Raw genomic sequence first — 24,669 nt, forward strand, 5'->3', positions numbered from 1 at the left:
ATAAACTAGTTAAAAAGGAACAGTTTCACCAGACCTGCCTCGACTTACCTTGTTTCTACTTGCAGTTTCATTCTTGCTTGTACTTGTCTCATTTTCTGTACTCATGTTATACTTTCTGTTGGTTGGTTTGGTGATAATTGGCGTTGGTGTATATGTATCCACCTTTGGCGGAAGACGAGGAGCCGTATTTAGTTGAAGAATCAGTTGTTCCCTTGCTATGGTGAATGGTGGTCCAACTTGTGGTTTGAAGTTATCTGTTACGTGTGGTTCAGTTCTGTAAAATTATGAACATTATCAGTGCCAACATGCAGTCAGTTCTTTATTTCTGTTGTTGTTGTTGTTGTGCATGTATGCACCTTCATTTTTTCTATAATATCCTCAGGCCCCCTGCGCCGCCCCCCTTCCACCCAACCATCCTGGTTTTGGCCCAATAGTGGTAGAAAGCATTGACACAATTTACCACTCACATTTGGTCCTTGACAGGGTACAATTGCAGATTCGCACCAGTGTTGTACGCTGTGGTATTTTTCGGGGCCTGACGTAGAAATTCCAATGCTTTTTCAGCCAGGAAATTCCTATCGTCTGCCTGAGGAAGACAAATTGCATTTATTTTAATAATACCAAAAGTCAAAATTGGGAGTATTTAAAAAATGGCAATATAACGGTTTGAAAATGTAACTACTGGGGTGAAATTTGAAATCAGAGAAATAAGCGCCAGTAAATTTTCATGGTCTAACAAAATCGCACAAGCCCGTACGGTAGTACAACTTGTAATTCTTGATAAATATTACAAGCGCTCGTTCATTCCATATTGTACGAGAAAACAATGAGCTGAGAATAAAATAGAGTATTTATGGCATCGGGTCAATCTTACATCGATAGGCCCGTTGCAGCTAGGTCATCATGTGACCTATTTTCGTAAAATTATGGGCTTTGACTTAAAGAATGCCAGAAATAGAAAGATCATGTCCCAAATTGTAAAATGCCCAAGAATTAGGCTCCTAACATTAAAGAATAACATTTTATGACAGTTTAAATTTTTGAAAACTTATAAAGATCTGCAAGGAAAATGTTGCTGGAGGGCAAGACCTTGCCCTCCGTTAGGCGTCTAAACTTGCCCGTTTGGCTATTTTCGACATGCTCTTTCTATTCTTGGCATTCTTTAAGTGATATATAATAAATATATATATAAAAAAAAACATCCAGAAACTAACAGCATATCGGAAATGGAAGGCTTCACCCTGAAGCCTTCCATTTCCGATATGCTATATAACTGTTGATTGATCATGTACATACAGTTAAAAAGCAAATTAACAATTGGTTCATGCTTTAGCGTGCTCCATCGAGTTATGGAGCACGCGGGAAGTTTGGAGAGCACGAAAGAAGCGGAAGAGTTGCCCGAGGCGATAGCCGAGGGCAACTCTAGCTTCTTGAGTGCTCTCCAAACTTCCCAAGTGCTCCATAACTCGATGGAGCACAGCTAAAAGCATGAACCAATTGTTTTATAACATTGCCGGTGGAATTGTGCATCAAAACCGGCCGCGGGAAAAAAACTGTGTTTATTGTGTGCAGTGTGAGAACATAAACTTAGCGGTCGAGCAATAAATTACACATGTACATTAGTTTACACGATTGGAGCCGTTTGTGTCAAATGGCTGATAAATTGACTAAGTTTATACGGTGGCAGAGCGAAGAAAAAAAATGACAAAAACAGCAAATACTGCTGTTGATTCTGAGACAAGTTTTCGCTGAATTAAAATTAAAATGTTTACTCCCGCGTGGAAGAAAATTAAAACAAAACAACCTCGAACAGCCGAACAGATTCCAAGGGTTAAAAGAGTCAATGCTTAGTTTTAAGTATTTTTGTGGACCGATTTTTTTGATGTAAATAAACATTTTTGAAAACGGTAGTTGAATGAAGCGCTCGATGAAGTTAATTTTTCCCGAGCGGCAAAATCACAACAGAGCCGTAGACGCTTTGGTGTAATGCTTAAAACGCGAAAACTTTCGTCAGGCAGCTAGTTTTTAGTGCCATCGAGCTGTTGTCATTCATGGTTGGCCCATTCTTCCACGTTAGGGCAGTGCAAAAAAAATGATTTTCGTCCTTCGAGACTCGCACGTTAGTTGTTGTTGTTTGAATGAAGGAAAGCACACAAACAACTTTGACGGCAAAATCGAATTTATTTTCTCTTTCGCTCTCCGTCTCGTAATAAGAAACAGCTTACCTTGTAGCTCGTATCCTTGGGAAAATATTGAAAGGATTCACTTTTCATATTCCGAAGATAATATGTCATCGCTTTTGCAAAACACCCGCAGCGTATGAGCTTTTATACTCAGTGAGATTTTCGCTCGTCGATTACGTCATCAGCGGGCTCCATCGGGATTTTGAGCACGCTTACGTATACTGAATTTGATTGCGCAGCTCTGCTAGCTATGTTATAAATGTATTTATGGACTGAGGAAATGTACAACCGGGTACCAGAAATGTTAAGTAGACATTGCTTCTTCAAAGCAATGTATCTAGGTACTTTCTGGTAATAAAGTTGTTGTTGTTGTTGGGGTTTATGTACTCTAGTGAAGTGCACATAGCTTACCAATTTAGGCTTACAAAATGGAGTCGACTTTTGTTCGTATACACCACTGAAACGTACCGTTTGGATGAAGTGCTAAGAAAAGAAAGGGAATACAGTTGCAATTGTTAGTCGAAATGCCTCTTTTAGGGGAAGAGACGGAGGGAAGCTTTCTGTCACGCAATATGTATGCCTCGGATTTCTAGCACGCTAGAAGCAGCTTAAGTGTAATACAGGAAATTAGAACTGTTTACACTTGAGTGTCCAAAGTAATTTGCTTTTACTTTGGTTTCACACTATTACGCTCCTTGATTGGCTCAAAAATATCGCGCTACTTTTTTAGCCAATTAAAAGGTTAAAAGGAACCCCAAAACCAACATTGAATTTACTCGTGCACGTTTTCTCGCGCTAAGTGACGACTGCCTGTAATTACTTCGAGTTTTGATTGGTTTACTGAAGTGACCCTTGTGATTGGCCAAAGTTATTACTTTGGGTTTGGTTTTAAGACACTCAACTAAAATCTGCCAAAAAAATCAACTTTAGAAAAGTTCTTGTAAACATTTTAAACCCTCTTTTAACTGAATGTCGCTCAAACTCCGCGATAACCTGCGATCAGGCGTTTTTTTTCTTTTTGCGAAAGGAAGAGGGAAAAAAGATCGCCTGATACATCTATTTAACCGGCCGCCAACCGCCCCCTAATTTAAATAAACTAAGGTGTCGTCGAGCTGTCGAACCACTCTTAATAGTTGGCGGCAAATTCGGGAATCGGGTTTCCACGACGCGTGAAGAATGTCTACAGAATAATTGTGGATGTACAGCCTGTATTAAAACTTCGCTGTGCTGAAATAAAAATGCTTTTAGAAGCAGGGTGAGATGGCGCTTGCGAACATATATTTATCAGCTGTAGATGCCGTCCATTTATTTCAGCTCACAAAAGAAAACCAAGGAATTTACCGACAGGAGCTGTTTCACGACAGATAGAATCGTGTCGCGTTTGTAAACATTCCAACACCTCTGGAATATTGTGTGGTAAATTAAAATTTTCCCGAAACGCATTGGAAGAACTGCCAAAACATCTTCTCGAAACCAAATTACGCATTGTCGCACAGTCTATCTGTTCCGCCTTCAGAGAATTACACTTGAAATTTGTCAGGGCTTCAGCTAACGTAGAAAAGATTAACTCGTCCTCGCAGTAAACACGCCGCTTTTATTAAAGCCGTTACCACCAGCTTCTGACCGGAAGTCTCGTTGAATAACGACAGTCAATCAGTTCACACCGCTTCATTGAGTATTGTTTCTCGACCAATCAGAAGAAAAACCAGAATCCCGTTTTTTACATACGATCCGACAAGTAAATGTATCATGCGCTCCTTCCCCGGAGTGATAAGTAGGGAGGGAGGGCATGATCTCAGGTTAACTCCGTGACTAAAAGCTCCCTTAACGACCTGTAAGCGGCCTTTGATCTTTACTTCTCTGATTCGGCTGGTAAAGAAATCGTAACACTTAATAAATAGAGCCTGTGTTCCAGCGTCACTGGAAAAGTTGAAAATTTACATGCACATGTAAATTACAATTTACAAAATGTAAATCTTATTTACATTCTTTGTAAATTAAAATTTACATGTTAGAGTTTTGTAAAACAAAATTTACATGAAATTTACAGTATTCAACGGATCATGTAAATGTATTGTAAGAAGTGATTTACATGGTCCTTTATTACAACGCTAATTGTAAGAACATGTAAAAAACATGTCAAATGTATTAACCACTTTTACAGTTTCTTTCTTTGTAAAAAACATGTAAATTTCTTTACTAAATCATGTAAAGAACATGGAAAATTGACAAAGGGGCGCCGTTCGGAAACATGTAAAAACCATGGAAATTGACAAAGGGGGCCTGTTTGGAAACATGTAAAAACCATGGAAATTGACAAAGGGGGCCTGTTTGGAAACATGTAAAAACCATGGAAATTAACAAAGGGGGCCTGTTTGGAAACATGTAAAAACCATGGAAATTAACAAAGGGGGCCTGTTTGGAAACATGTAAATACCCTGGAAATCGACAAAGGGGGCCTGTTTGGAAACATGTAAATACCCTGGAAATTGACAAAGGGGGCTGTTTGAAAACATGTGAACATGAGCTTTTAATTCATGTTGTAACCCACCAAATAACTTTCGCGTGCATTCATTAGTTAGACAGAAGGCATCACGTGGTACGAAATCAAACGACGAAGAAGAAATCGGAGGGATTTAAGAAAGTATAAAATAAATATTTCCCCTTCCGGCTTGCTGGAGGATAATACTCCTTGCCTGAAAGATTATCCTCAAAATTTCACAGTTGCCTTTGAAGCTTAGGGCGCGATCCATTGGACCAAATTTTTCGGAAATTCCGGTACAAAATCAAATGGAACAGAAAGTTTCCGGAAACTCGTTTCGAAAATTTTGGTCAACTTCTGGAGGTTGTCCTCAAATTCCGGAAAATCGGAATTCTCGGAAAATCCTGTTCCATTCGTCAATTTATGCTCGGGCCCAGTTTTTCCCAACCCGGAAATCGACAAAATTCGACATGGCGGTCATTCCAGCTGCTCGACACTGATCAGTGTTCGTCTTGTCTTCTTGCGGCAGACAGCTTATAAACTGCGTTATTGGAACACGTGTGCTTAGCAAGCTTTGGTAAGCAGTTCGAAAATACGTGCACACCACGTATAATTGTCTTAAACGAATGCGATAAGAGCACATCTTGTGCATCCAAATGTTTCCGTAGATGTCATAAAAGCAGACGTATGTGTTTCCAGTGTAAACTTTTCGCATTCTTTACGTTTAAAAAAGCGTGGAGCTACGTTTTTGAGCTAAGTGAAAGGATAGATGGCTTCAGAATTTATCAAGAGGGAGTAATATCTTCAGTTTTCTTTACTGTTTGCGGGAATGGAACTAGCCTGGCCGATTCAAGTGGAAAATACCGTTCCATTTGACAGATGAAAATTTCGAAAATTCAAACCGAAAATTTTGGTCCAATGGATCGCGCCCTTAGTCAACTGTTCATTTTTTCAGCCAAGGGCATTATCCTCCAATATGCAACCACCTGAATGGGTTTTTATTATTTACTAATTATCTAGATGAACGAAGCGCAAGACGAAATTAAGCGACTGATATCAGTTTTAACATAACTCATTACAAAAGCTCTTAGTTACAAATCTTTTACTAATGTCAAAAAGTAAACAGATTATAAATAAAAACCTTTTGATGCAGAAAACGAAGGCGACTATGACTTCGTCTAACAATATTTTAAACAATCTGGAGCAGTGGGGGAAAACGCTAGCGTCCAACAGTTTGGCTTATATATTTTTCGAGACATGCGTTTTGGTTTTCTTTATATTATAGACAAGGAAATTTTGCACGCGAACGGCGGTAAAATTGGTCGTTTGCCGTGTTTGACCTGGTCGAGAGGTAAGGCCGAGAAGCACTGGCGCGAACGAAAATTAATCCCGGCGTCCTCTCTGGTACTTTTTGGCGCTCGGTTCAACGGTTCGAAGATCGATCATTGAGAGGCCTTTTATCTCGCTAAAAAGGGCAATTTTCCTCTCTTTAAGACCTTATAACTTCCAAATTAGCTGCATGGAGCCTTCTTTCACCGGATCTCCAATCAATACGCCTGTTTTAGCCAAGTTTCTTTCCAAGGTAAGCTTATATATGACCGTTCAAATCATGTTTTGGTTGATTTCCTCTATGTTCATGTACATGTAGCTTCTAGGTGAGATTGGTTTTAATATTTTAATAGAAGTTCAAAATGTAGAATTTCGTGTTTGTTCTTGCACTTCATACGTATAATTCACTCCTTGTTAAACATGAAGTTATTGTTAGAATAAATTGAATAATTGCGTGTGCATATAGAGATGTCAACACAGGACTGTTCAACATGTTTTATTTAAAATATAACTTAAGCTTATATAATTAAGAGTGCAAGGCTTATTTATTCATGTTATTGTATGTGTAGTAATTATTATTTTGCCGATTTGCAACAGTTTAAACTCAGTGAGGTTTTCAACTGGCAAATTATAAAGGAAACTAAAACAGCTTTAAAATTATCACCAAAAGTATTTAGCAGTATTTATCAATCTTATCTACATGTATATAGTACTCCTGGCATATCAAACTCATTCGATTGGTTTTGTTAGTCGAAAAAAATCGAACGTCTATTTTGCTGTGAGTTCGATTATTCCCAGGGTATCCAATCGAATGTTCGGTAATCGAACTCAATCGAACACCAATTGTTCGATTGGGTTCGGTAATCGTACATAATCAAACTCACAATAAAATTTGGTCAATCAAACTCAATCGAAAGTTCAATTACCGAACTCCTGTTTGTTTATACTGCGTATATATTGATTTATTATTCAACACATGCGCGCGCTGCCCATATATGGTCAAAATGTTAACGATATCTGTCATCCGTACATAACAGATATCCTGCGATATATGTAGGTTGCGAAGATTCGTCCGAAACCTTGTAAAGCGCTGCATAATTATAGTTTTTCTTTCTGCAAAATGTGTTTCGTTGGCAATTTGTTGAATAATAAAACAATTATCCTGCTCAATCTTGCGGAATATCGTCTGATTTTAGCCAACTCGGCCTACGGCCTCGTCGGCTAAGTATCAGGCGATATTCCGCGCGATTTCGCAGGATAATTGTTAATTATACTGCTTACAGATCGATTGATTTCAAGAGCCACACCTGGGGCAGCCGAACAACGTTCTCGTCCGAAACTGAAGTCAATTTTGCATGCAAGTTTTTTGCTTATTACAATGATTTTGATCTTAAGAAAAAAATTATTTTACTTGTTCACTTATTATTTTTGTCATCCATGTTGATAGTAAGCACTTCCTCCAATGTAATTGTTATGCTGGAAATTGCTCTTCTCCTGTCAACGTCGCTTTTGGCCGCCCTCGAGGGCTAAGACAGACTGATGGCGGCAGCGTTTTGGCTCCCTATAAAGATTCTTCACATATTGAACACACTGATTGCCTGTGTTGCAGTGAATGAAATGGTGCAACTTCTGTTTGAGTGTAACGGTAAAAACTGCAGGGCAGAAACCATATCCTCCCTTCTAATATAGAAATGTAAACAATAGTGCATTTCAGTTATTTTACCGTCCTTCTGTTCTCTTCTACCAAATATATTTTACTAAACATTGACATTCAGTTCGATATTTGGACGTTTTTATATTTATTCCATTCAATAAAAGTTGATTTTGATTAGTCCTGCGTGATTTACTTATCAAGAGAAAGATTCAGAACTAGATCAAACCCGATTGAGTTTGACTGTGTTTGATTATGTTCGATTGGTTCGAAAATCGGACTCACAGCAAAATAGATGTTTGATTTTGTTCGATTACCAAACCCAATCGAACGATTGGGTTCGATTGATTTTTGGTTCGATTTTGTTGGATTGGATACCCCGGGGAACCAATCATACACAACCTAACACAACCAAACTCAATGTGATTCGACTTTGTTCGGAATCCATCTCTTGATAAGTAAAACATGCAGGACTAATTAAACCGAGTGTCAATGTTTGTTTATACATATTTTGTATAAGAGAACGAAACAACAGTTAAATACTGATATATGCACTTTTGTTTACTTTTTTATAGTGGTGGGAAGGAAATGGTTTCTGCCTTGTAGTCACCATAAGACTCAAACAGAACATTTTTTTCCTACTTAAACAGAACTTGCACCATTTCATTCACCGCAGCATAGGCAGTAGTAAAAACAAAATAATGAATAAATTAAAAAACAACAACAACAAAACATAGGCAGTAGTGCACCATACAAAATGTCTGCATAATATACAAACAAGCAAGAGTTCGTAATCAAACATTCCATTTTGTTGGATGGACCAAATTTTAATTTTAGTACGGTTATGTGTAATTACAGTACCCAATCAACCATTGGTGTTCGATGGGGTTTGAATATGGAATGTTCAATTGGTTACGTCGGGAGTACTGAAGTGACTTTCTAATTGAGTCAGCAAATGACATTGAATTGTTTGGATGTGTTATTATTTTCAGATGAAAGGGTTGATAGCAAGAGTGGCATGTAAGTACAAGCCTCAATTTATGTCTCAATGACTAGCAGCTAATCAAAGTTTTAAATCCAATGTAGACTTAATGATCTGCAGTCAAAGGCTTTTTCTGTAAGTCGAATAGCACTGCAGTAAGCCCAAATAGGACTGAGGTTAGCCGAAATAACAACCTGGTTAACCTCAATACAGTGGAACCCCGATATAATGATCTTCAATATTCCCGATATAACGATGAATATGTTATGTCAGGGCTCAAAATAACGGCCGGTCAACGGACAATGTCCGGCCAAAATGACGATTTGTCCGGACAAAATTTTGGTTCGGCGGTCATTTTGACCGGTCATGTACACAGCTTTCAAATGAATAACACACAAAAAAAATTTATTTGCAGTATTTCTTTCAATTTTACAGTAAAATCATAAAATATCATAGCAGCTTGCAGTCACAAATTTGTAGAATACAGATGAGGCGGTCACGCTCTTCGGATTTGTTAGCGGTTTGCTTAAATAAACCAGGAAACATCCACGTCTGTAAATACGCTAAACAGACAACAATGAACATGGCATCAATCAACGTCTGCTATAAAACACGCGTACGCAATTACAGTTTCAATTGTCAGGCGGGCCGAGAAAAACAGCACTCGTTAGAGGATTTAAAAAACTATATGCACCTTTAGAAAGTACGAGTTCTAGCGTGTATTTCACCAGCAAGATCATGAGAAAATAATAAAATCATTAAACACGCTTTGAATGCTATGTCAGCAAAGTTTCCTTAAATTGCGCCTATTTCACAACTGAACATGTCCCCATGTGTGCTGACAATTTGACCACCTAAGACGTGGTGCTACTTAATTGTCAAAGAGAGTCCCGGTAAACGTTTGCTCGTACTGTACAAAAAAAAATAATGGTCTCCGCGTCCGGCGTCTACAGATTTAAACGAAATGCGAAGTGACGTACAGTGTAGGCTTTCTTTCTAATCTCTTGGCAGTCTTGAAGAAAGAGAACTATTAACTAGTCTTAGGGCATCTTATAGGAAGCTCGATGAACAACGATTCCGAGCAAAGGCAAAGTTATCTCACTTGTAGCATGGGCATATGTCCTATTACTATTTACTGTTCGGTAATAAAGACCAGTAAAGTGCTTACAACAAAGATCGCCTCCACCCATAAGTCGTTAACTAATGTAAAACTATGCAGAGTAACATAACATTATGGCTACTGAGAATTTTATTTTATGTAGAGTAGAACGCAGAAGAAATGGAAATTCAAAAAGCGAACATAATAAAATGACACTTTTTGCGATCTTTAACAACGCGTGTTTTAGCTTATGAGGCGAAATTTTTGGCAGAATAGGCTATTGTTTCAAAGTAAATAATCAATATTTTGACCGGTCAAAAACGAGACATGACCGAGCAAAAATTGATTTGGCCGGTCAACATGACCGGTCAGTATCCAAAAATTATTTTGAGCCCTGTATGTCCCGGCAAAAATAAAATGTATAGGACAGCACCCTGATATAACGATTCCTTGATATAACAATATGATTTTACTGCCCCCTTGGCATATCGTTATATCGGGGTTACACTGTACATGTAGCACTATTGTTAGCCTTAATAGCATTGCACTTACAATGTAGCCTAAATAGCACTCCAGTTGGCCTTAACAGCACTTTGTGTGGCCCTAAATTTTAAAACTCTGGTTAGCATGTTTATGGTTAGCCTTAAAATAATTAATAGTGGTAATGGTAACATAAAGTGTACTTTAAACATTCTGACAGTTGGCAGCTGGCCACTGTGGTCCAGTGGTCATGAGTATAGCTTACCATGCAATCAACTTTATAGGAAATTTGCTACATGTACATTTACAGCTGGTCTAATACAAATTCCTACATGTCCAAATGTGCATTGCAGAGTGCTTAAAAAATACATGTTCAATTGTACATGTGCATATTTTTATGAATTTTGTGATACCATAAGGTCTTTTATTCTTGTGTAAAGTTTTTATTTGAGTGCAACCAGTGGACTGCAAAACTCTACTTCTCGTGTCCTTGATAACAACTGGATGGCAATGTACATGGAGCAATGTCTGCATGTAAAAAATTACTTCAGTCAGCTGTTCTCAAGGTCAGCCCTCCCAGTTATCTTGAAGTCCCTAATGTGCAGGTTCAGAAGTGGTGATGTTAACTCTTTGTTGGCTTTAATTTTTCAAACCGGTTTTGATTTTTATTTTCTTTTGTTTCAGATAATATTAAGAAATGAGACAGTGAAAAGTAAAAATTGGTTTGAAAATTTTTGAACCACAACATTGATCTAACCAGAATGTCATTCCTAATGATTCTTTTTAATTTGTTGTTAGGTTAAAGAAGGCTCTACCACTTTCACTGATGAAGTCTTGTACATACATATACTAAAAAAGGTGGCAATAACCAGTGGTGGTTAAGGTGTAAAATCGTTTCACCTCGGGGTCAGTTTCAAGTCTGTACCATCACAATGAAGCATCTTGCTGAATGTTCAGTCGGTGTACATACATGTACATGTCATGTGGTTTTCTGGTGGAAATTTATTCCATCAGTTTTGTTCTACTTTTGTACAAATTATTTGAATTCATGGCAGTTTTTAAATAGGACCATGTTAACAAAGCCTGACAATTACAGTGATAAATGTGTTAAGTGAACCTAGGCTGGTCAGTGTTCAAAATCATTATTCAAGAGGTTCTACTATGGTTATTTGATGCCATAGCTTTTTATCAATTGTAGTGCTATGATAGTAGTTGAAGGGTTGGAACCCAAACCATTTGCCAAATAACCACTGTTTAAGGTGAAGAATTATTCTACATCAGTGTCAGTCTTAGGTCTGTACTTTCACAATTAAGTGTTTATTCGATTAAGCGCCTTGGGGCACAAAATATACTTTGGGGCACTCACGACTGGCGGGCACAGCAATATGGTGGGGAGGAGACTGGTGAAGAGGCACCAGTAAATTTCATATCTCAATGAATGTCATATCTTGTCAACATTCCTGTCAAACTTCTACTTTCTTTGAAATTAAATTGGCTTGTCAGTATTCCTGCGGTTTTCTTGGTGGGAGTGAAAAATTAGCAGAGGTTGATGCAGGTTCACTCGCGGCTTTGCCACGTAAATGTCATTCTCCTGCATGCTCTAAGGTGAGCCTACTCGCAGGCTAGTGTGAACTTGGCTGTTCAGTGTTTAAAATCATTGTGCAAAAGGTTCTGCAATGTTTATTATTCGTTTGATTTCATAGTTTTATGATATGGAAGGGTTGTGGTAGTAACTGAAGGGCTGAAAGCAAAATCATGTGCCAAACATTACATGAATTGAAGCAAAAGAAAAACATTCAACAAAAATTTAATCCTGAAATACCATGGTTTCATTTCCAACCCTTCAGTTACTGTTAAGTATATTTTATGCGGTTATTCAAAAAGACCATTAACGCCTATTAATAAAAGTGATCAATATCTTACCCATAGTATAACTTTTAAAGGCTCATTTTCATCCTACAATACATGTCTTTCATGATATGGTACATTTTCATACATATGCTAAGCTATTGCATAATTCACTTCATATTGAGTGCATGAAGACACTTCAGTAGAGGAACATAGGATAAATCGGGGCACATGCCAAGCAAAAGAGATTGGCTTTTTAAGAGAAAAGCAAACACCAGTGCAACATGCAGGATCAAAGTGGGCCTTTGCAATAGAGGAGTAGTATTATTACTATTTGGAAATGAAGTCACTGATATGTTATTAGACAGTTCTATCAATTAATCATGCATAAATTTATCTTAATCTTTATTGTTTTCCATAATGATTATGTGAAGTTGAAATAATTGGTATCAGCAATTTTTGACCTAGTAAAACTGCTTTATTTGAACTGAAAAAACTATACAAAACTATACGATCTAAATCATTTTATTCTGAATGAAATGCTAATTTTTATTATATTTATAAAGAATATTCCAAGCTATATATACATGCTTTATTGCAAGATACATGCAGACGAACTTTATTACTTATGGGGTATAAAATCATTTGTATGTATTATTATTAACTGGAAAAATATATGCACTGACGTACTGAAAATGAATGTAGTTAGGATAGTATCAAGAATAGGAATATTCTTCATTTTAATTACAGGGGCTAGGCAGGTCCCCTTTGTCAATTTCCATGTTTTTTTTTTATATGTTTCAAACAGGCCTCCTTTGTCAATTTCCATGTTTCAAACAGGCCCCCTTTGTCGATTTCCAGGGTATTTACATGTTTCAATCAGGCCCCCTTTGTCAATTTACATGTTTCCAAATAGGCCCCCTTTGTCGATTTCCAGGGTATTTACATGTTTCAATCAGGCCCCCTTTGTCAATTTACATGTTTCCAAACAGGCCCCCTTTGTCGATTTCCAGGGTATTTACATGTTTCAATCAGGCCCCCTTTGTCAATTTACATGTTTCCAAACAGGCCCCCTTTGTCAATTTACATGGTTTTTACATGTTTCCAAACTGGCCCCCTTTGTCAATTTACATGGTTTTTACATGTTTCCAAACAGGCCCCCTTTGTGAATTTACATGGTTTTTACATGTTTCCAAACAGGCCCCCTTTGTCAATTTACATGGTTTTTACATGTTCAGTCTATTTATAAGCATCAGGTATAAATGTTTTTACATGCTTTTTACAGTGTTGATCGAATAAATTGACATGTTATTTACATGGTCCGTGGTCTTTCGTTCGAGAAATTTACATGATGTTCTGTGTTTTTACATGTTTTACTTCAAATATTTACATGTTTTTGACATGTTTTGAGAAGAACATGTAAAAGGGTAAAAACTATGTAAATCATCCTTTACAGTGTCTTTACATGTTATTTACATGTTATTTACATACTATGTAAATTTTCAACTTTTCCAGTGCGTGGGTTACTTGTTTACCACAGGCTAGGTCACTCCGAACAGGTTTAGATACGTAAATGTCGCTTACGAGGGCTTGGACTGTTGCTGAGATGAACAAAGATGAAAACTACTTAAATTCAAAACTATAGTGTATGGATAAAGGCCGTACGGATTAAAGGATTAAGTCATTGAATAGAAGTGATCCTAAATGAGCTGTTGTGGGTGAAGAATCAGTAGCTCCCACGCTACGGCCTCAGCGCATAAAAGAAGAAGTTAATTAAAAAATGAAACCTTTTTTCTTCACGCCAACGAAAACGTAATTAATATATTCCAAGATATGTTAGTCACCAAAATTGCAGCGTCCAAATAGTATTCAAACCCTGTGAAATACTTGTCTTAAGTAGTCCGAAAATCGAGAACCGGCCGCCACCATCTAGAAGCAAATTAGCAGCCTGGTGCTGTATGTGTGACGTCAAAGAGCTCAACCTGAAGTTTAGCAGGAAGTTTAAACATTGTTTAGATACTTGACACTACTTGTTATTTTGGATTGGTTTGTTTTCTAAATGCCTGTTTGTACAGCATCATTTTGCACAAACCTGACTCCTAGAAATAGTAAAACTTGAGCTCAATGACGTCACCTATACATCGCCAGGTTGCTAAGTTACCCCAATATGGCGGCCTGATTTCAATTTTTGTACTATTGCAGATAAGGATTTCATAGTGCTTAAATACTCGCAAAAAAGCTGAAACTTAAGTGAATAACATATGTTAGTATTAATTTTTTCGTTAGCGCGAAGAGAAAAAGTGCCACTTTAGAATGATATTCTATTTTTGAAAAAGTATACAGATCATACCTCACAGTACTTCAGTGCTATATCAGCATTTTGTAAAGTTAGTGGGGTAAGTATCCTTGTTACGATGTGAAAGAGATCCTTAAACATATCGTGAAAAGCTTTGGGATTGGTAAAATTTCCTGCTTGTGCTGAGGAAGCCAGATCTTGTGACACATTCATAAAGTTGGTTTGGTTTACCCCTGCAATCTTAAATAAAAAGATATTGTCAACTACACGCCTTTTTTAAATATAAGGGAACGCTGCATAAATATGGTTGGTTGTAGCCTGGGACGCAATTCAATGTAGGACCTGAGAAGCTCTTTAGATATTTAATTAAGATTGCGTCGTAGGAAAACTTACATTGAAAATGGGTATGCGCAAAATTTATCTGATGGGATTTGTTGTAAATTCAAGGCATTGGCAGTCAAGGCTACAATTTCACGTCCAAATATAATTTGGAATAATATTTTTGGCTACATTTTGGCTGGTGTATACGTACGGTGTTTCAATTAGAGGAGGGAGCAAAACTTACTTTTTTCTTAAAGTACTCCACCAACGTTTTCTTTTCGCAATCACAGGTATTTTTGTGGATCCAGGTTGTGGGGTAGCTTTTACCGCTACACTTACTACCAAACGCTCCTACGGAAAGAAAAATCAAGCATATATATAGAAACAGTAAATACATTAACCAGTTTATGGTGACAAAATACGTTGAAATGACGTTTGTAGATCTGCGGCTTATTATAAAAACAACTCGTAAAGTAGCTTTATTGATTGTCTGTTACCTGTCCAATTAGAGTTAATTAGAGAACACTGTTTTATAATTTCCTCGTCCACTCGCGTTCTTGTCCATAGAAAACCGAGTGCCTTTTCAGGAGCACAGAAATCTGACGAAAGAAATATTTAAAGCTCTTTAGTGAAACGGAGTAAAACCTGAACAATTGAAACGTAGTCTAAGAAGAGTGCCTCATCCTGTTATCTTTTTAAAGATACTGTTTAGATTGTTAAAACAATCTTAACAGTTCAGGTTTTACGAGAAGTGTTTATGTGATATTTTACGTGTTTATGAACTAAAGGTGAACTGACTGCTTTTTATAACAGAAGTAAATGCGAGATGCTTTAATTGATTTCCTGCGGCCATCTTGGAGCCCCTTCACACGGACTTCAACATGGCGTTTCCAAACTGTGCCCTTCTAATTTGTGTGGAACATTTTGACGGATAACTCAAGTACGGAATACTGTACAGACATGATACTTGGACACGTTGACTATCTATTTATTTTCTACAACCTGTAATATTCTTGATTTTCTTGACAATAGTTTTGAATATTCTTTTAGCAATGTGGAAACCAGCAATACCAGCAAAATTGAAGAGTTAGAATTTCACTTCTTGTTTACTTTGTTTCAACTATAAACCACAGATATAGCAAATGCATATAAATCGTGATCAAACATCAATACGAAATGTCTGGCTGGTAGAAATTATGATTCTTGAAATTTTGGCACGCTTCGGAGACATATTAGTTTTCTCTTGTCTTGGTATTTTGGCTCGAGTGCGAGCCATAGCTCAAATACAATCGACAGATCTCCCGCTTCACCAAAAGACTAGCAAATTAACACGGCTATGCTATATGCTTCATACAATGCTTCGATGAGCTTTCTTTTTCAATCTGTATTTGAAAGTCTCAAGTTCCATCTTATTCAATAGGAAACACATTTGGGGGGCAAATATATCCTTACTTTTTCATTCCAAAGGAGCTTTGATGTAACTTACAGTGATCACAATTTCTTTCATCCGATTGATCATTGCAGTCCGAACGGACATTGCATCTGTCACCAAGAGATAAGATCTCATCTCCACTTTCACACAAGAAAAGATCATCCTTTGATATTAAGGACAACTCCCTTATTCCTTAAACCAAGAAAAATAAACACAATATCAATATATAAACGAAAAGCCGTGTGTAACAGTCTTTCTGATGGATTTAGAAAGCTGTGGTCTAAACTGGTCCGTCAATTCAACTGTCACACCAGAATCCTTCATGCCAAATTCTATCTGGCCAATTTTACTGAACAGCGACAGCCTTAAATGTAAGTCGTAAACACAAGCCACTGAAAAAAAAACTTGATTTGGTTAGGTAAAAAAAATCAACAACAATTTTGCACGGTAACGAGCCAATAGCTCCTCAAAACGAAAACTATTCTTATTTTACAAAATGTGGTTCATCAATATCGTAATATATAAAAGGATGAGTGTATATTTGTTTTTTTCCTAATGTTGTCACTTCATGGTGTCGATTGCAACGTTTTGACATTAATATTGCTAGTCTCCAATACATCGACGAGATCCATTGTTTGCATGTAATGTTATTAGGAAAAATCTAATTTTGGAAAGCCTCTTTTTACCTATGCGTGTAGGTGTACCCGTGAGGGTCCATCGTGAAAAGAACGAATAAAGTTTTTTTCTTACTACAATTTTTTAGCAACAGCCTTAAGATTTACCGTCAAAAAGCTTACAACGATAATACGGACAACAATAGCAATAGAAGAAACACAACGTGTACTTTAATTTATCATTGGAAGGCGTCTTACAAAATACACCAACCTTGTATCGCACCAGTACACGTCACTCGTCTGGTCTCAACATAGCAGCCAGGTCTGAATTTTTTATCGGAGCTGCTGCAGTAAAAATCGACGCCATTTTCTTTCCAGTGATCACCGTCGTAATACAGTTTACTGTTCCATCTACAAGCTTGATAATACAAAAATTTATCCTTTAATATTAAATAACGGAAGTTCTCAGGAGAAGGCACCGAAATCGGAAATTGTTCTTAAAATCATAAACTGTTGAAAAGCAAGTATTTTAGAAGTGCATAAAAGACAAGCGGAGGCGTTTAATTGTATTCACAGGTAGCGAGAACAGCTAGAGTTAAAAACAGGACGCACAGATAATATTTAAAGGAAACGTGATGTTTAATGTTATGCTATATAAAACTGTATCATGATTCACTTTATCGGTTACAGCAAGGGCAAATATGGATTAACCGACAGTAGTTTGTAAAATAAATATTCCAAATTAAGATAGGAGAATAGAAAAGATCAATTTTTGGGTCCTATAAACTGCGTGTAGATTCAAGGCAGACATTATTACCTCTCTCCTTCCTTAAGACTCGCTACTATATGAACATTGAAACAAACTATCGTTTCATTTGTTTATACTTTTTTTTAGTTGAAACACTGCAAACGATCTGTTCTGCAGATATTTGTTGCAACAGTTCGTTGCGCGTTGCGTATGTAACACGTTTACAGACAATTGTCTTTGATAAGCAGAATTTCAATCCTGCTTTCATGAAACCAGTGTCTACAGATAAATGATTGTTAGACACAATCCCATCTGCAGTTATCAGGTTCCTTGAGCCAATCATCTCTTATATAGGTTCGGCGTTGTATAATATTACTATGTACCTGTTTGTGTCTGTATGTGGTTTGTAACAAGCACTTTAAGCTTTATTTTTCCTTTAAGGTCGAAAACTTACCATGACACACTCCATTGTTTCTTTTCATAAAGTTTGCCACGTTACATTCCCCTTGATCGCAATGTTCGGTGAACGTAATTTCACTAGCTAATTGAATATTGTTGGTAAAAACCAAAAATGAAGCCAATACAAGCTTTCTTGAGCAGTGAATCTTGCCTTGGCTACATCTGCACTGCATACATTTACCAACAGACCACTTGGCTCCTTCAAAGTACTGGATCGAGTCCTCATCCTGACAGGTGACCTCTGGCAAGGTACGAAACATAATTATTGCTACATAGTTAGGGAATAAAGATAAATTTCTGGAAATTTTTAGAATTATGTGAAACGCTCACGATATTTTATCGATAAAAAAAAAGAAATGGGTCCCACTTAGTCAAGTGGTAATATGTTGTTCAGTACCATTTGAAAAAAAAAAGGGGGGGGGGGGGGGGGTTAAAAATGACGGGAAGATCATAGTTCCAGTCTCTGTTTAACGTTGGGCGATGGCGTCTGATGTGGATCGTTTCTTTCATTTCCTTTTTGATTTCCACGGACTCTTTTCATGTTTCAGGTTTACAAAACACTTACCTGATGAACAATTCTGGATGTTATAATTTTTCAAGCAATGGTTAGGGTTTCTGCAATGCGAGAATTCTGATGCTAACTGACGGCCATAAAGACAGACTGTAAGGTTTCCTCGCAGTTGATTTGCAATCTGCGTCAAGCCTGAGAAATGAATAATACAAACAATTGCAGCAGTAGTAATTATAGGTACAATTTTAAACCATTTTGAGAAAATTTATTTTGCTTGTTAAAAAAATCATGTATATAGGACATATTAACTAGACGCTTGCATGTGTTGTTCAAATCTCTTTCAGCGCAAAGAGGCACAGATGACGCACGTAAACGCACGTAAAAAAATTGACGCGTCAGTGGAAATCCGCCTTAAGTTCAACACTAAATTTAAGATTGTCGTCCCTCCCTCTTAATTGTTTTACACATACTTCGAAATTCGAAATCAATGCACCAATTTTAGGGAATCTTTGGTAAATACGTGGAAGCAATACCTGGACATTCCGAGGCGCAGCAGATCGCTCCATTGTAAACATAACATACAGGTCTTATCATTGGAGGACATACGTTCTGTTGCTCATAGGCTCCAGGGAAGTAAAAATCACACCCTGCAAATTCCCATGTTTGGTCTTTGAGGTAGATTCCATTATCTTTGATAAATTCGACGCCTAGGTAAAACAAATTAACGTCATGACTGAATGTGCAATTTTTTTATTCCTATTAACATTACATGTACTTATTTTATAGCGAAAATATTAACTCTTTCTTGTCACGCACGGCCATTTACCGGTCCTTTTGGACCGGTAGCGCGAAAATTCCTAGAAAATTTGCCTTACTTCCGTTTCCCCAAATTTGGAGAAAGGAAGTGATATGATGCCAATACAGAGCGATTTTGGGCCAAGACACTTGAATGTGCCTTACATGACCAATTTTTCCAAGCGAAAAAAAATTTCAACATGGCGGACGTGAATACGGAACAGTCGAGAAAACTTAAAAGCCGGTGAAGATTTTTTGAGAAGGAAGTTGATCAAATTTTAATCTCAAAAAATGAAACATCAAGCGAAAATAGTCTCGCAATTTGCGATATGAGAATCGCCAAAAAACCGTTCGGATCGCCGTTATTCGTTTAGAAACTCGCCTTATCATAAACATTTGTCTTGTCGAATGGGATAAGCTCATTTTATTCACCGTTTTGTAGGGATTATGCAGCCGTGAGTAGCCGCACGTATGAGTCTGATAGTCGTTGAGGAATATGCGATCCTCTTACGTAAGAAAAAATATTTTTCACCGGTTTTCGGCACATAAAACGATAACTTAATAAGTGAGTTGCATAGTATTACTATTTTATCAAATTTGAATAATCATAATTTGTGAAATTTGCCCTCAAATGAGATATTGGAGATTTAAGGTAATATTTTGGAGTTATTAAATAAAACGTGCGACATGGTCAATTTTGCATTAACGTGGCTCCTAACACATTATACCTTTTCTTTTTTTCGCATTCTATTACGGCTTGCCTGATGTCGAGAATGAAGAACATTTTGCGAGAAACTGTTTAGCAGTTATAAATGAGAAAAAAAAAAAAAAACAAATCCGTATGTCGCCAAACCTCGTTGTCTTGACAACTTCATAAGGACGTCAAATGTTTCTTATTACTATAAAGCTTATCAATGAGAATTTTTTTAACATAAACAGACAGCTTTTTTTCCGTTTTTATTTATGAGACTTTGGACAGCTTCCTGATATTTTAAGGGACATTCTTAAACTGATTGTTTTTTTATTATAGCCAAAAACATTCCAAAATAATATTGTTGTAATTTACTTTAAGATTTTGTTGCAAAGTATGGCCGATGGCAACTAAGATTGATGTTTTGTCAATACATTTTCTTAGGATAAATTTCAAGTTATTAATATAATTTATTACAGAATCGACTTAAACTCGATAGGAAATTAATATACAGAGTCATCTAATGTAGGGCGGCTTGTTACCTTCACAATAATCCTTCTTTTCTCTTAAGAACTTTGCAACGTTGCATTGTGGTTGTTCACAGTTCTCGTTATGCTCATAGATGCCTTTGAAATAGCCTGGGAAGTTAATACCCAATGTCCTCCGGCATGTCAACAGGCCCTTTTTACAATGGCAATTCATACACTGGGAGACTTGCCAACCATTATCATCTTTTATTACGAATGAGTTTCCTTCTTCGTCCCTGCAAAGGACTGAAAAAATACAACCTTACAGTCAACAACTTGCAGTCAGTCAGCCAGTCCGTCCGTCCGTCAGTTTGAGTCTGACATTTAAACTGTCAGTTAATCGACCGGTTGATCAGTAAGTCGAGCGATCGAGCTTTATGACCGCACAAGAGGGAGTGAGGTATCACGAAGCTCTCACGCCGTCGGTTGTTTTTCGTCGTTGTGAGTTACCATGTAACCGTAGCTAGATGTTATCCTATAATAAAATCCCTTTACATAGCTAGAAAAAAACCTCGAAGTTGCTGGGGCAAACGAAAGTCTCAAACAGGTTATTGTGACGGGTATGAGCATAAATAATTTAATTTTTGATTTAAGGAAATATTTTGCCTATAAGAAAGGTGTTTTAAAGTTGGCCATTTAGATAGAAAGACGAACAATAAGTACGTTAAAATATCAAAAGGCGTACCATTGTCGCAGCCTTTTTCATCAGATCCATCCGGGCAGTCCCTGATCCCGTTACACCGGTAAAGATCCCGGATATACAATCCGTCGCTTGCACACTCCAGTAACTTTTCATTTTTGGAAAGTTCCCGATAGACTGCAGTAAAACAAAACATCCAACATTCATGAATTTCATTGCTGCTCGCCATATCATTTTAAATAAAACCAGCACAGAAGACCTTACTAATATGTGAACTAGGGAAGTGTTAAGATTAAACGTTTCGGTATAATAACCCTATACAGTTGAACCCGCGGTAACTCGAACTCTGAGGAGAAACGAACACCAGTTCGAGGTGGCGGGGTTTCCGAGTTAACTGAGTAGAAATGACTGAAAAGTGGGTCAAAGGGCCGAATGGAAGTTAATTCGAGTTAGCGGGGTTGTTCGAGTTATCCGAGTTGGAGTTACCGGGGTTCTACTGTAATTTTCTACAGGAAACTGACTTAGGTAATCAAAGGAACATTAATCATACAAGACCAAGTCATATTTTTTCCCTGCAGTGTATTTGAGCCCAGCTACCTTCTAAAGAAACTGATTTGCGTTAATCTTAACACAAACATACCAAGGGCAAACTGGAGAAACAGGACAAGCCAGCTAATCCACGATGGACGTTGTATATGTTGTAGTTAAAAAATGCATTTTAGGTCAAAATTATTCCAAACCAGTTTGTATTTTGTATTTTTCTTTGTTTAGGGATTATAGTATTAAATCTGAAACAGAAAAATACAAAAAAAAACTAGAATAAAATTATTTTGACCTAAAATTTATGTTAATCTACAACACTAAGCACTATTGCCATAGCGGCGGGCGGCCGTAAACCGTCACATCAGCTTTGTGACGTCTACTTGTTTGACTGAATTTTCAAGACTGGCATCGAGAGTGCGACATTTCGGCGGCAAAAAATGACGGAAATTTTTTTTTTGGACAGAATTTTAACTATGAATCCTTTAGTCGAAACATATCAACGAAAGAAAAAAGCCAATAAAAGATTTGGTGTCATATACACTTTAAGACAGTTCTGTTGTTAACAAATGATTGGCGAATAATCAATTGGGAGGGTATTTCTAGCAGTGCTTCCTTAACTTTCTGTCCTTTGTCCAAAATATAATTTACTAAAAAAAAATATTTAATACAAAAACATAGCAAACTGTAACAATTGGTAACAACGTTAACACATTTTAAAGTCTGTCATCTTTTTGCTTGTGACGTAGATGAAAAAAAAGGCTTATTTACCTTTGCAAGTACTTGATTTCTCTAGTGCGTTGGACGGGATATCACACTTTTCACAGGTAGAAAACAGCCGGACACTATACAATCCATAAGTGATGTTGACATCATATCCAGTACAGTTTATACTACCATTGTTACACGAACAATCCACACATGAGTTGTTCATCCACGTCTCCCCATACTTACGCAAGTTGCCGCTGATATCCATACATACAGGCTCGTTTAGTAATTGGCAAATTACGAAATTTCCAAGAGTGCAGGAACAGAGATTTGTCGGGTTTGCAAGCCACCGATCGCCGGGCTGTCTTTGGTTTTGCTGGTGATCAAGGCACACCATAATTATAGAGCATTGGATGGCTGATGGGGCAGCGCATTTGCACACTGAGAATGGATTTGGCTTCCACTCATCACCCACGTTGTAGATTTTCCCACCTGACTCACAGTATTGTGGAAGAGCTGACATAAGAAATATAAACAATCAATAATGGCGCAATTGCAAATTCAGGTTCTCGCAATTGTATTTGAATCAGGTTACAATAAAGACTCACCTATGGGGGGTAGAGGGATGAAAGTCGTGTTTTGGGCTGAAAATGAAAAAAAATAAAGAAATGTAACGTTAAGAATAACACAAAATCTAGAGTTTTATTTTTTTAGATATAAGGCGTTTATTGGAAACGGGCAAAAAGGACAAGGCACTCAATAAGAAAGCTTATGCATGAAGTCCCATCTAGTGAAAATATAATGAAATTAAGTCGAGACACTTTAGGTGGACACGGCTACTAATTGGTGTAACAGGTCCCTTTTTATTGATTGTCCATACCTATTGATTGCAAAGATTTGATGCAAAACTCCGACCTTTTAAACTTTTACACACAAGTTTTAAGTGATATTACCTTAAAATGGGTGGGCGTTTTGGTCAGGATTGCTTTCATATTTATGCGACATTTGTGGTAAAAAGAATAATAGGGCCGTTCTAAGAGCAAAATTAAAAGTCACTATTTTGTAAAATCTATGGTTATGATTTTCACGTAGCTAGCGAACATTAACAGTTTGCCAACGTTTTTCAGGTCATTACACAAAAATATCACCATACATTTTAAAAATTATCATTTTTTATTAAAAAAAGATGATTCACAAAACTGCCAATAACTTAAATATTGCTTGATCGCTATTTTTTTTATGATTTTACATTATTTCCGGATTCTTCTGTCAGGCTTTAAAAATTCTAAGAAATCCCTTAATGCTTTTCTTTTTAAAAACACGTTTTAAAAAGGGCGGTCAGATCAATAAATACCCGCGAGCCACCTTAAAAGACCAGTTATCTGTAAAAGTGTGAGCAGTTCAGAAGGAAAATAAACCAGATTTGTTCTCATTGGGGAGCAGGGATGGCGCAGTGGCGAGAGCGCTTGCCTTCAACCATTGTGACCGGGGCGCGATTCCCGGTCCCGAAGTCATATGTGGGTTAACTTTGCACCAAAGCAACAAATATTTACCTTAGCAACCCCTTCTTTGTTGTGTGCCTACTCTGTATACAATCCCTAGAATCGCTTTGTAATTCGAGGTCCCCAAAATGGTATCAGACTCTCTATACGTCCAAGACTAAAGCTAAGAATAGACGTTTGAAATAAGTTACCTTTCGTGTAGATAACCAGGACGAAAGTGACGAATAAAAATGTCTGAATTGCCTCTTTGCCCATAGCCGTTAATTATTCCTGCGGCTCAGCAGAAGTCTGTTCAAAAGAATAAGTAAACAATCAGTCATAATTTTAGGCTTAAAGTTAAGGTACAAGACCAGGACCAATAGAATAAGTTTGTCGATAATTCGCACTTTCTTTTTTCAACCATACATTTTGAAACGTTATTCGACTACAGAAAAATAACAGTCCGGGCGATGTTGCTACGAGATGAATTATACGAGTGTATGCATAATAATTACCTTCAGTGCTTGGATAGTTGGTTGTCAATCCGATCCTACGGTGATTTGATTTTAAGACGATAAGATGGTAATTTTTTTATGACTTGTTTCGTTTTTCTTTTTGATTACAGCACGTCTTACCTTTATAGTACTTTTAGTGTAATATTGATGTATAAATAAAAGCTGATTGTTATACAAAGATTCCATTTTAAGCACGTACGCGTTTGAGGCCTTTTTGTTTGGCCTTTTTTATGAACGTTTCGAATTAACGACGAAATTAAACCTCGAGGTGAAAGTGCTCGATCAACCAGACAATCTCTCCAAGGACATTTTATTTCCAGTGGTCGAACACTGGGCT

At 37.1% G+C, this 24,669-nt stretch overlaps 1 protein-coding gene and 1 long non-coding RNA gene across 4 annotated transcripts in view; one reads left to right on the top strand and one right to left on the bottom strand.

Annotated features, from left to right (window-relative positions):
• The window catches only part of LOC144642763 (uncharacterized), a 37,123-nt gene that overhangs the window by 8,114 nt on the left and 4,340 nt on the right, over positions 1-24,669 (bottom strand). For both annotated transcript variants that reach the window (XM_078501823.1, XM_078501822.1), the window contains 16 exons: positions 24,030-24,126; positions 22,945-22,980; positions 22,400-22,852; positions 21,134-21,265; positions 20,464-20,694; positions 18,969-19,142; positions 18,490-18,627; positions 17,920-18,165; positions 16,989-17,135; positions 16,158-16,295; positions 15,169-15,270; positions 14,916-15,022; positions 14,405-14,590; positions 2,595-2,666; positions 468-586; positions 49-274 (listed from right to left, as the gene is read on the bottom strand). In XM_078501823.1, the coding sequence (XP_078357949.1) occupies positions 49-274; positions 468-586; positions 2,595-2,666; positions 14,405-14,590; positions 14,916-15,022; positions 15,169-15,270; positions 16,158-16,295; positions 16,989-17,135; positions 17,920-18,165; positions 18,490-18,627; positions 18,969-19,142; positions 20,464-20,694; positions 21,134-21,265; positions 22,400-22,852; positions 22,945-22,980; positions 24,030-24,093 (2,571 nt within the window). In that variant the 5' untranslated portion in view covers positions 24,094-24,126. The remainder of the gene's footprint in view (positions 1-48; positions 275-467; positions 587-2,594; positions 2,667-14,404; positions 14,591-14,915; positions 15,023-15,168; positions 15,271-16,157; positions 16,296-16,988; positions 17,136-17,919; positions 18,166-18,489; positions 18,628-18,968; positions 19,143-20,463; positions 20,695-21,133; positions 21,266-22,399; positions 22,853-22,944; positions 22,981-24,029; positions 24,127-24,669) is intronic.
• Positions 5,930-24,669, top strand: part of LOC144642854 (uncharacterized) — a 40,460-nt gene continuing 21,720 nt past the window's right edge. The window contains exons 1-3 of one of the 2 annotated variants that reach the window (XR_013568801.1): positions 5,934-6,247; positions 8,638-8,665; positions 11,005-12,771. This is a non-coding gene — a long non-coding RNA (uncharacterized LOC144642854). Of the gene's footprint in view, positions 6,248-8,637; positions 8,666-11,004; positions 12,772-24,669 lie in introns of those variants that run through there. The other variant, XR_013568800.1, reaches the window with a different exon arrangement.

Source organism: Oculina patagonica, chromosome 2, assembly GCF_052425735.1.
Source record: "Oculina patagonica isolate OP01 chromosome 2, crgOcupat, whole genome shotgun sequence".
In the NCBI taxonomy this organism is placed as follows: Eukaryota; Metazoa; Cnidaria; class Anthozoa; order Scleractinia; family Oculinidae; genus Oculina; species Oculina patagonica.